General features: G+C 42.8%; 1 protein-coding gene and 1 long non-coding RNA gene across 2 annotated transcripts in view; both read right to left on the reverse strand.

Moving 5' to 3' along the window:
• Window positions 1-216: 216 nt before the first annotated feature.
• The window catches only part of LOC309563035, a 268,455-nt gene continuing 255,859 nt past the window's right edge, over window positions 217-12,812 (reverse strand). The window contains exon 4 of the long non-coding RNA XR_014225697.1: window positions 217-283. This is a non-coding gene — a long non-coding RNA (uncharacterized lncRNA). The remainder of the gene's footprint in view (window positions 284-12,812) is intronic.
• The window catches only part of LOC309562848 (membrane-spanning 4-domains subfamily A member 8-like), a gene marked incomplete at both ends in the record, with an annotated part of 47,019 nt that continues 35,367 nt past the window's right edge, over window positions 1,161-12,812 (reverse strand). Inside the window, one exon of the mRNA XM_082267165.1 lies at window positions 1,161-1,280. Coding sequence (XP_082123291.1) covers window positions 1,161-1,280 — 120 coding nt within the window. The remainder of the gene's footprint in view (window positions 1,281-12,812) is intronic.

Here is a 12,812-nt window from a genome sequence, read left to right on the forward strand (position 1 = left end):
AATATATATATATATAGTGTATCATTTTTTGTGCCCCAAATTGGCCCAGCTATGCTATACAAAAAGTGCTACCTATAGCTATGACCAAACAATAGTCATATACTGTATAAAGCATTCAATAGAAAGAAAGATAGCATCATGAAAGGACTAACCATAGAGAGCAGACAAATGGTACTGACAGAAGTGAAAAAGATAATATCCTTCCTCAAGTCCTGACTCCCGATCAGTCCAACACATTAAGAAACCTTTTTTTGGCAATAGAAATCACTTTTAAAAACACAACCTAAGAATTTACTAATATTGCTAAGTTACTGATTTATAATGGATACAAAATGTGGCGCTAATCTTGTTGCCAAAGGATAAAATTAGACTTACTAGACAGCTGCTAATAGAGAGCGTTGCAAATTCACCTTCCTATGGTTGGGTGCTCTCTGACGAAACGCGTCGGGTGGAGCCTACGGCGACGCACGCCACACGAGGAAGAGACACGGCGGCCATTTTGCTGGTGGGATGCGGGAGCACCCAACCATAGGAAGGTGAATTTGCAACGCTCTCTATTAGCGGCTGTCTAGTAAGTCTAATTTTATCCTTTGGGGCTAATAAACTTTTAAACAGTATACACTATGAGGTGGTGTTTTGTTTCCTCCTATGGGGACCCCGTAAGGATTGGATGACTGCCTGCTTTATTGGTACGATCAAGTGAGGAGGAGTGAAGGATCCCGGCTTCCCAGGGCTTGTGTATTATGCGCTTCTTACCTTTGTGATGAGGGTCATTGGTATCTGGTAAGGATCAGCGTGTGCGGGTGCCTGGTGGTGGTTTCCCTCGCTGAGGATCTTCACTTCTTTCTTTTTGAATTTTCCATTGTGCATTCATGTGGAAGATATAAGAACTGTTGCATGCCATCCGCAACTGTTAAGGACGTTCTGTGCAGACAGTAACAAGATTAGCGCCACATTTTGTATCCATTGCCATTGATCTTTCTATTTCTAAGATTTGTGTTGGCTGCTTTTCGCTTTTTATGATTTTTATGATGTTATACATATTTTAGCGCAGCAATATCATGTTATGTACTGATTTATAATAATTAGGAAACAATCCAATAGAAAGCTGATCCATCCATAAAATATGTAGGTGACAGTGCTCTTTATTAATAGATTGGTCAAGGTTTAACTACATTGACTGAATATGCCGGTGGTGGTTGAGCAAATGTGGTAGTTTGAGGAACGGGAACAGCACCAGGATTCATTGCAAGAACGACATCATTCTGTAAAACAAACACCTGCAGAAGAGAAAAGTACAATACAATAAAGGATATCATTTTTGAGGAGGAAGACAAAATATTATGAGCAAGGTTTAAGGCTGGGGGTATGAGGAAAAAATGTCTAGGAAATGTAAATTATAGAAGGAAAGCTCTTAGTCAATACTCAAAGGTAAAAAAGATCTCAGCACTGGCAAAGGTTCAAGGAAGATCCGGTAACAGCTAAACGTGTTTGAAATAGTGGATTTGCTGGCGCTGGAACCTTAGGTGAATTTTATTTGGTACATATGATTGGTTTTATCAAAACTATACTGATACTAACCTGATGGGGCATCTAGGTGATATGTGAGCTGCTTTCGTACCCTGAGGAACTCCCACAGAAACTTTGTGTTGGTAATGTAATAGTTGTGTATCACCCTCCTAGATAGGTGCTAGGTGTTAGATAGATTAGCTTTGGTTTTGTTTCGATAGGTATATTTAGTTGCCATGCTGTGTTTGCCCTGAAAGGCAAAAGCATAATTGGCTCACTGTAATTAGTGCAGCCACAATCTACTAGTTAGGTCTGCTCAGTGTGTTCTGCTGCTGCTATGGTGCCTATAGCTCCCTCCACTTTCCAGAAGTTAGTAAAGCATTCTGGGAAATAGGTGTGGAGCTATGAAGATTGCAGCATGAATATTGATGCAGTCCCAGCCTATCCCAGAGAGGCAGGCTCTGATGCATACTGGGAGACTGTATTTATTCAGAGAACACACTGAGTTTTGGGTCTTGTCCCAGAGTAGAGTAGTCCTGTCTGGGGAGGGCATGCCAGGCACAAGCTGCTGAAAGAGGCCTCAGGTGGGCAATGTGAGGGAAGAAATGCAAAGACCTGAGTGGTTTTTTGTTTTTCTTTTATTTGTATTGTTTTTTTGTTTTTTATAAGAAGAAAGATAGGTTTGTGGGCAGGACCTACTCGCCCTGCACGTGGGGGTCTTTTTTTCTTTTTGAGACCCAGGTGCTTTTGAAGAAGCTGACTTAGGGGAGCTGTCTGCCATAGATCTGTCTGGTATCACTGGAGGGCATTGCTTGAAACACTAGAATGCCGCATCCATCTGTCCTTAGGCCTTGTGAGTACAGACATTGCTGGATCTTGGGGACCTTGTGCTCTAGCTACCCCGCTGGTACTTAGTATAGTCAGCTGTGCGTCTAATTAAAGGGGACAACCAGCTGGTGTCCTATAGAAGCCCGATGAAGGAGTGCACATGCCCAGGTCCGGAACCGCGCAGACTCAGAAACGCATCATGACCCCTCCCCTCCGGTGACATCACTCCACATGTGCCATCCGGACTATTTGGCTTCCTATTTGGCTTCCTCCATGTAACAGCAGAACCTGGTGGTTTATGCCACGCACATCCAGTGCTGACATTCTAGATCATCCTAGTTGATGAGCCTGTTTTTATTTCTCCAAATCTGAGTTGCCCCTTGTCTTTTATTGTACTAATAAAACTTGTTAAACTGTCTGCACTTAGAGGGCTTTTTCTTCTCTCTCCTGGGTGCCCTGAAGAGTTATGTCCAGATACTGTCCACTATGTAAAGGGACTTTGCTCTGTTGTTTCTACTACTACATAAGCAAGAAGGGAAGATTAGTTCTTTGGTGTACATACGTAGTTCTTATTTTGGAGAATCCCACCACTACGCTAATCCCTATCCAAGTTCTCCAAAAATAAAAGCAACAAAAAACAACACCCCCTAGACTGGTCTTTGGAAAAGTTGTGTGCACCTGGCTGTGGGGCTGAAGTTTGGGAATACCCAGGCAAAATACCAGCAGCTCCCACCGGGGTAGCGCTACAGTTGGATTATGTGCTGCTGAAGGGGACTGAGATGCTTTAATATACAATTTTTACGATTTTATCTACAGCCGGAGTTTTTTTTTTTTATGCCCCCAAAATTTGTTGGACATTATGTTTACCATATGCTTCGATTAAAAACCTATTTTTTTTATTTTAACATTTCGTTTGGTACAATGTACCCCATACTCATTCACATGGGAGTGGGTGCAACCTGGGGACCCCCTTGTAAAGGGGGCCTCTAGATTCTGATAAGCCCCCTGCCCGCAGACCCCCACAACCCAGGGTTGTAGGGAGGAGGCCCTTGTCCCCATCAGCATGGGGACAAAGTGCTTTGGGTGGATGAGGCAAAGCTCCACTGCCCCAAAGCACCCCCATGTTGAGGGAATGTGGCCTGGTATGATTCGGGTGGGGGGGGGGGCGCTCGCTAGTTTTCCCCCCTTTCCTGATCTGCCAGGCCGCATAAGGATCTAGTATGGATTTTTGGGGGAGATCCCACGTGGCTGACAGCTGCCGAGTCATCTGTTGTTAAAGATGAGGCAGCCAGCTTCCCAGCCCACTCCTTAGCAATCAGCTCAAAGCGATAAATTACCACATGAAAAAAAATGCGGTAATTACCGCTCAATCGAACTAACACCGCATTCGTTATTTAACACAAAATTCCTAGTGAATTGCACTTTCAAAACTGATTTACCGCAAGCCCTATTGTACTGCATTGTCTTGGCCATTATTTAACTCTTAGTGAATTGACCCCATAGACAGATAAGTCTTTTCTTTTGAGGAAAATCTGAAGCTTCCCATATTATTACCCTCTTGAAATAAAATAAATGTGTTCAATAGGTTTCCTTAAAGACTAACTCTTTAACATTTACTTTGGTAGGTTGTCAGGTTCTTTTTTGTGTCTATGACCACATTGGAGAGTTTTTCCCCATTTTCTGTGCCTGTGATACTCATACAAAAATAAGAGAGCTGTCATCAGACCAGTAAGGCATGAACTTTACCTTGCTAAAAAATAGAAAATTGTATCAAATGCTTACAGTAATTTTCCTTTCCTCCTTTCCTGTGGCCTACCCTTGGCAACACACCTGTGATATCGCTCCGCCTCTAACCACTCCCTCAGGACCATTGAATAGCATAAAAGAAGGAAGTATTTAATACAATTGTCCATTTTCCTACTGGCTACATGGTAGCATACCTGTGATAAAAACTGTATGTAGCTGACAGTGTGGGTAGATGGCAAAATAGAAAATGTTAACCTTCTTAGCGGTATTCCCGAGCGTGGCTCGGGGTTAAATTTCAGAGCCAAAATCGGTAACCCCAAGCCACACTCGGGGTACCGCCAGAAGCATCGCTGGATCCTGTAAGCAGGGTTACTTACCTTGTCACTGGGATCCAGCGGTGTGTCCCGGCGGTGTCTCGCGGCGGATCTTCCTCCCGATCGTCTCCGTGCCCCAACTTCCGTCTCTGGCGATGTGACGTTTGCAGGGGGGTGGAACCGGTGGCAAATTCAAATGTAAAAACACACCAAACACACTGATACAGTTCAAAATAAAAAAAAAAAATCATATTAGTTTGCCCCCCAGTGCCCTTTCCTGCAGTTTTACTGTACTTTTGATGTATGTATATATATATATATATATATATATATATATATATATATACGTATATATATGTACGTATACATATATATGTATATATATACGTGATTCTTGTGAATAAGCAGCCCAACAACTGTATACAATTATTTAATATATACATATATATATATATATATATATATATATATATATATATATATATATATATATATATATATATATATAATGTATACAGTTGGTTTGGCCTGCTCATTCACAAGAATTACATGCAAAATAATGGTACCGCTTTCAGCACCTAAAATCCAAAAGAATCATACCTCCAGGGAGGTTAATTTAAGGGGGAGACAGAAGTTTGATAGCTCTTCTCCCAAAATCCACTTTGACAAGATTCCTAAATCAACTTTGTAATGCCCCAGGAATGTATGATGTGAATACCAAGAGGCAGCCTAGCAAATCATTTCCATGGAGACCCTGAAATAGAGCTGCCCAGGAAGCTGCGACTGACGTAGAAGAATGTGTCCTACAGCCCTGTATGCCCTTTAGCTGTCTAGATTCTAAAGCTTATCCAAAGTTCTGGAAGTAGTCTCCTTCCCTCTGTTCTTCCCACTTGGTATAACAAACAGTATTTCAGCTATCCAAAATGAAGCTGTTGCTGTGAGGTATTTCTTTAGTGTTCTGGAAATATCAAATTCATGCATCTGTCTGTTACTCTGGGAAATTAGGCAGGGTCCAAATTTCTGATAGGTGAAATGATGTGGCCACCTTGAGAATTAACTGCTTCATCGGTCACATTTTTACGAGATATCGCTCTCTGAAGCTCTGAGGGCCTGAAGTTTCTATTCTCTCCTCCTGGAGGTTACTGCTACTAGAAAAACTGCCCACAGCAATGACTGCTCTGTGGGGGCAAAAGGCTGCTTTGAGAGAAAATCTAGTAGCACAAACAAATCCTATTGGGGAAATGTTCTTCAACTGGGGGGATGGATTTTGAGCACGTTTCTGAGGATTTGGATTACTAGCGGTTCCTTCATCTACTTGACCTTTGTTATTGCCGAGATGGATGCCACCTCTGCTTTAAGGGAGCTCAGGCTCATCCCCAGATCCAGGCTAGTCTGTAGAAAATCCAGAAGATGCGAAACAGACAGAAAGGTAAGGATAAAGTTCCTTCCCATCACAAATGTAACAAATCTGTTCCATATATTTAAATAGACGATATCAGTGGAGGGTTTTCTAGACCTCAATAAAGTCAAGATTACTTGCGATGAACATCCTAGGTCCTCCACTCATCCCATTTCAACTGTCACGCTCAAAGGCTTGGCTTGCTCAAGTGTGGGTGTACCAGATTTCCCTTTGACAGCAGGTTCAGCAGGGCCAGAAGAGGAATTGGGGTTTGGGGTGATGAGATAAAGCACGAGGGGAAACTATGGTCTGCATGGCCAGTGTGGTAGGATGGTTATTGGTTATTATCAAGACTTTCTCTCTTATTGGTCTTGACAAGAATCTCATTATGAGGGCTAACGGAGCGAAGGCATATGCCAGATGGAAATTCCACTGTGAGGAAAGAGCATCCACCCATCCACCCATTCTGCCCCGAGTCAGAAGTTTGTGATTGCTCGAGGATGTGAAAAGATCTATTTGGGTAAGAACCCACATACGGACCAGCTAAAGGAAGACTTGCAAGTACAGCGACCATTAGTTTGAATCTGGTAAAAATTGGGAGAAAGATCTGATTCTATGTTCAGCCTGCCCAGCAAGTAGATTGCACTTGGATCTTCCAGGTGTAATTCTGCCCAGGCCATAATGGGTTTGACTTCTCTCAGAGAGTGCTTCTTGGAGTACCCCTGTCTTTGAATGTAGGCAAATCCTGCCTTGTTGTCCACCTGCAATAGGACTGATTTTCCTATTTTACAGCTGTAGATGTAAATGGGCTGCCTATATCTCCAGAACATTGGAGACCATTCCGTTCACATGAAACCTCCATTTTCCTTGAACGCAAATGCCCTCACAAGCTCCCTTACAGCCCCTTTTATTGATAGGAGGTTTCCGCTCTGCAAAGTCTTTCCCTGATGGACTTTATCTTTTGAGGGGGCAAAGCAATAGAAGCATTGGCTTTGTTGAGGAGGGCTCCCAAGCATACTATCTTCTGATAGCGGAGGCCCTTGCAACAGGCACAACTTGGGGGAAGGCGGGAGAGACCAGGTAGAAAACAATACCAAGCCCCAAGAGGGAAACTGAGAAGAAAACAGAAAGGACCTGGAGAAGGTAGGCATAGAGACAAAATGCACAAAACAGAAAGGACCTGGAGAAGGTAGGCATAGAGACAAAATGCACAGACTTATCTTTGTGAAACAAAAATAAAACAGAAAGGAAAGGCAGAGATCACGCAGGAGAATTGGCAGTTCAATACATCCAAGCCCAGCAGAATATATGCATATGCCTATTCACCGGTCCTGAGAGAGTGGTCTATTAACGGTATACTGCCATGTAAGCACCAGGAAATATGTTTTTGTTTTGTTGTTGTGTCCCCATTGGAGAGATTTCCCCTGATCCTAGAGACACAAGCAGCAATAAATATCAGGCCAAGGTTTTATCCTTTCCCCGATCTACCGGTATACAAAACAGAATACAAGAAATAATAACACAAATGTGTTGTTCTCCTCCAGGGGGGGGGGGGGTTATTTTTAAGGCAATAAAAACGAGAAGAGAAGAAAAAACAAATTATATAAAAATTGAATATTTATTGATACAAAATTGATAAAATTGCAATATACAAAACATGAATAACTCACATAGCCTCATCCCAATCCCATGGCCGACAGTGGAAGGGACCAAAGTCGGTCAAGGGAAATATAGGACCAAGGCAATAGACAGTAAAATATTGCAAACGAGGAAATGAATGGGGATACACAACTCCCACCCTGGGGTGTGATTCCCAAGGGAGAGAAAGTAATAAATCCTACGCGTTTCAAATTTAATGAACTTTTGAGTTCAAATCTTCATCAGGGATGTATATGTATTATGATCCCCTTTCGGATTTCCTGCTTTAGCTCAGTTCATCCACATCTTCAAAATCCAAGTATTTTAGTATACTGGTAGCGGAGCGAAAAAGGAAGGAAAGACCAAAAAGCCGGTCTCCCTCAGTATGGTGAAGAGACTTGTAATCCCAGTAGGGTCAGGGGGTACTGGTAACAAAGACCCCTAAAAAGTGGTGCAAAAGAAAGCATATCGCTGTATCCTGGGTTTAGGATGCGGCAGAGCCCTCATAAAATAGCAAATAGCTCGACTCCAATCCTTGGATTCCAAAATGTTGGACTGCATCAAAAGACTCAACCACCTCCTTCCTCAGAGGAGAGTGGAGAGTAATGGCCAATCCTTGGATTCCAAAATGTTGGACTGCATCAAAAGACTCAACCACCTCCTTCCTCAGAGGAGAGTGGAGAGTAATGGCCAATCCTTGGATTCCAAAATGTTGGACTGCATCAAAAGACTCAACCACCTCCTTCCTCAGAGGAGAGTGGAGAGTAATGGCCAATCCTTGGATTCCAAAATGTTGGACTGCATCAAAAGACTCAACCACCTCCTTCCTCAGAGGAGAGTGGAGAGTAATGGCCAATCCTTGGATTCCAAAATGTTGGACTGCATCAAAAGACTCAACCACCTCCTTCCTCAGAGGAGAGTGGAGAGTAATGGCCATTACTCTCCACTCTCCTCTGAGGAAGGAGGTGGTTGAGTCTTTTGATGCAGTCCAACATTTTGGAATCCAAGGATTGGAGTCAAGCTATTTGCTATTTTATGAGGGCTCTGCCGCATCCTAAACCCAGGATACAGAAATATGTTTTCTTTTGCACCTCATTTTAGGGGTCTTTGTTACCAGTACCCCCTGACCCTACTGGGATTACAAGTCTCTTCACTATACTGAGGGAGACCGGCTTTTTGGTCGTTCCTTCCTTTTTCTCTCCGCCACCAGTATACTAAAATACTTGGATTTTGAAGATGTGGATGAACTGAGCTAAAGCAGGAAATCCGAAAGGGGATCATAATACATATACATCCCTGATGAAGATTCAAACTCAAAAGTTCATTAAATTTGAAACGCGTAGGATTTATTACTTTCCCTCCCTTGGGAATCACACCCAAGGGTGGGAGTTGTGTATCCCCATTCATTTCCTCGTTTGCAATATTTTACTGTCTATTGCCTTGGCCCTATATTTCCCTTGACTGACTTTGGTCTCCTCCACTGTCGGCCATGGGATTGGGATGAGGCTATGTGAGTTATTCATGTTTTGTATATTGTCATTTTATCAATTTTGCATCAATAAATATTCAATTTTTATATAATTTGTTTTTTCTTCTCTTCTTGTTTTTATTGCCTTAACCCCCCCCCCCCCCCTAGAGGAGAACAACACATTTGTGTTATTATTTCTTGTAGTTATATGGGATGATGGCAATTATGAGTCACGCACCATCTGGGACTACTTTATTCTACAAAACAGAATAAACAATTTGGCTGGCTTTAGGCTTTAGATTACTGAAATGACTATGAACTGAAATTAATATGACAATTTTGGGTTATGGCTGGCAAATTGATTACGATAATTTTGGGTGATGGCAAACTCATTCCTAAAACTTTGGAGGGGACCAAGGTGAAGTCAAGCAGCACAAACCTTTTTGGATAGAATAGGTAAAGTAAGGATTAAAACAACCGTCAATTTTTAGCATCTGTGTCTCAGGAGATTTCCCCTCACTTCCTGTAGACTCACTAGGAAGTGAGAGGATATCATTCCATGTGAGGGTCACCATTGGGAAATTTCCTCTCTATTCCTGGTGGCAACTTAAACTTTTGGATTTACCCTCACGTTCATTCCCGGTGACATTGGGGATCATGAATCTCCCTAATGAGGATTAAAGCGGAGTTCCGGACACAGAAAGCATTTTTCACTGAACATACCCCCGGGACAGTCAGGGCTAGCACATTCCACAATGGCTAGCCTCTGATCTGTCCCGGTTCGCACTTACCTGCAAGAAGAAATACTTACTTATAAAATTTCTTCCACAGTGTTTCCATCTCTCTTGTGGGCAGCTGAAGCCGGCGCGATCCTCTTCCGCGTCTTCTTCCGCGTCCTCTTCTCCCAGAATGCGCCTTCATTCCTCCACAGCTTCTGGGCATGCCCAGAAGCTGTTTAGCAGGGAATGCGGCGTCGCCCCCCGGAAGTGACGAGTGGGGCCGGTGCCGTCGCATTGATTCCTGAGAGCGATGACGTTCAGCTCCCAGGAATCATCGCGAAGGAGGAAGTGACGGAGGAGCCGCGGCACAGAGGGAGGAAGTACATTAAGGTGAGTATTTTCGATCTTCAATTACAAGGTGAGTTTTTAAACAAAAAAAAACCTAACTATCCAATTCCTTTTCATGTGAAGGTGAAGAAGCGGACGGGCACAAAAAAAAATATCGATTTTGTGCCCGGAACTCCACTTTAAGGCAGCAATAAAAACCTAACAGTTCTAACCCTTCAGCACTCAATCCAGATCTTTTAAAAATCTTAGGCTTTGGTTACACTTTAACCAGTTCAGCTCCCAAAAGTTTTACCCCCTTTCTGATTAGGCTATTTCTTTGTAGCGGATGCCCCGCATCCCCCTCTGGCCGTCACCGGGCTCACTGTGCAGTGAGGAGAGACCCACACAGACAGAGCTGCTCACTCTGCTCCCTCCCCTGCTTCCTTATTGGCAGGGGGAGGGAACCAATGACACTCAAGGAGTACTGCAGCAATGCATCTTGGGACATGTAGTTCCCATTACAAAATGGCCCTATAGCTTTCTATGGGGACAGAACTACACAGACCAGCTGCCCTTATAATTAAAGAAAGGAAAGGAGACCATCTTGTCTTCCTGGGGCTAGGCAGACACTAGGAGGCAGGGGAAAAGACAAGATCTAGGGGAGAGGTGTTGCCCCCAGGTCGGCATATTGTCTTCCCAGGCATCCACAGCTAGTCGGAGTACATCCTGTCTGAGATGGGAATCTCCAGGGGCACCTGTACCAATGGCGTGAAGTGTTCCAGAGGTGAGGTAACCAGTCGGGTCTCCCGAAGAGCCTGCCTTGTTCCAGGACATCTCGATTGGCCTTGACCACAGCATTGGTTAGTGGGCACTTGTCCATTTGCAGGACCCAAGGACACTGCTTACAGACATCCTTGTTCACTTTGCCAACAGGACACCAAGTGCACAAAAAACAGAGCTAGCAGAAGACATAAGGCCTTCTTCTTTCTAAAAGACTAATCCCCTCAATGGATTGGCCCTGTTGGTGCTTTGTGCATTTGCACTCAGGACTCTATCGTTGGGAGAGCGAGTCTAGATATCAAAGGGTTTTATTGTTTTGAGTCCGTTAGAAACAGAGTTCTCACAGCCCACAGGAGTGGTCTGATATACATATTGTCATCCCTCTGCCCTTCTGTGACCTGTGATCATAGATCCCAATAAAAATCCAGTTTATTGAGCTTCACAAGTGTTCAATACATATGTGTTTATGTGTAAATGTGTTGCTTTCTATTGTTGTGTTCTTTGCTGTTCGTATTGCCAGAGGCTATTCATCAAGGGTAAAACCTTTAGATGTTATGTGTCTGTTATTGTACTTGACTGCTTTTATATTTCAGGAAAAACCAGATTTAACTGTTTTCACTATAATTTGTGTCTGTTTACTGATGTTCTACAAGGTGTGCCAGAGTGGCTGGGTTTTTTGGGGTTGAGACGCAGAATACAGAACCAAAATACACAAGCAGCTCCTACGGGGTAGCGCTACAAGTTTTTGGTAAAAAAAATCCCAATATGTATTGATTGTATTGAGCAAACATTATAGCTTCTACAAACTATAGAATAGATTTATGGACTTTTAATTTTTTTTTTCTTTTTTTATAGCAATGGTGGCGATCAGCGATTTTTTGTGGGATTGCAACATTGTGACAGACAAATCTAACACTAAGGAAGGAAATAGCCTGGGGCTTTAAATGAGGTGGGCACAATTGGCCAATGATAATTTCATTAAGAGTAAAAAATCACCACAGTTAGAAAACATCCCCTAGGCCAGTGATGGCGAACCTTGGCACCCCAGATGTTTTGGAATTGCATTTCCCATGATGCTCAGCTACACCACAGAGTGCAGGAGCATCATGGGAAATGTAGTTTCAAAACATCTGGGGTGCCAAGGTTCGCCATTACTGCCCTAGGCATACATTTAACCATTTGCTCACCCCAGGGTTAATCCTTTCCCTGCCAATGTCATTATTACAGTAACAGTGCATATTTTTAGCACGGATTACTGTAGTAATGTCACTGCCCCCCCCCCCCAAAAGAAAGTGTCATAAATGTCAGATAGGGGTCCGATCTGTCCTCGGCAATGTCGCAGTCCCGCTAAAAATCGCTGATTGCCGCCATTACTAGTAAAATAAATAAATAAATAAATAAAAATGAGGGGGTTTTCCAAAGCTGGTGGATCAATGACTTTGCTGGTCCTTTGACTTGGCACTTTTTTAACCACTTTACCACCGGAGGATTTTGCTGTCTTACGTCCAGGCCACTTTTTGTGATTCGGCACTGCGTGACTTTAACTGACAATTGCGCGGTCATGCAACGCCGTACCCAAACGAAATTTACGTCCTTTTTTTCCCACAAACAAAGCTTTCTTTTGATGGTATTTGATCACCTGTGCAATATTTACTTTTTGCGCTATAAACAAAAAAAGAGCAACAATTTTGAAAAAATAACAATATTTTTCACATTTTTTTATATGAAATTCCCCCCCCCCAAAAATGTAAAAATCTAAATTTTTTTATCATTTTAGGCCAATTTGTTTTCTGCTAGATATTTTTGGTAAAAAAAATTGCAATAAGCGTAAGTTATTGCGTTTAATAACTAAGGGAAAGATTTCTGTCATTTTTGGTGTTTTTTTTTTAACTAGTAATGGCGGCGATCTGCGATTTTTTTTTGCGGGACTGCGACATTGCGGCAGACAGATCGGACCCTTGACTGACATTTTTGACACTTTTGGGGGTACCAGTGACATTACTACAGTAATTAGTGCTATAAATATGCACTGTTACTGTAAAAATGACACTGGCAGGGTAGGGGTTAATTTTTATTGGTGATCA

The sequence above is a fragment of the Pelophylax lessonae genome (genome assembly GCF_965119305.1).
Source record: "Pelophylax lessonae genome assembly, chromosome: 9".
In the NCBI taxonomy this organism is placed as follows: Eukaryota; Metazoa; Chordata; class Amphibia; order Anura; family Ranidae; genus Pelophylax; species Pelophylax lessonae.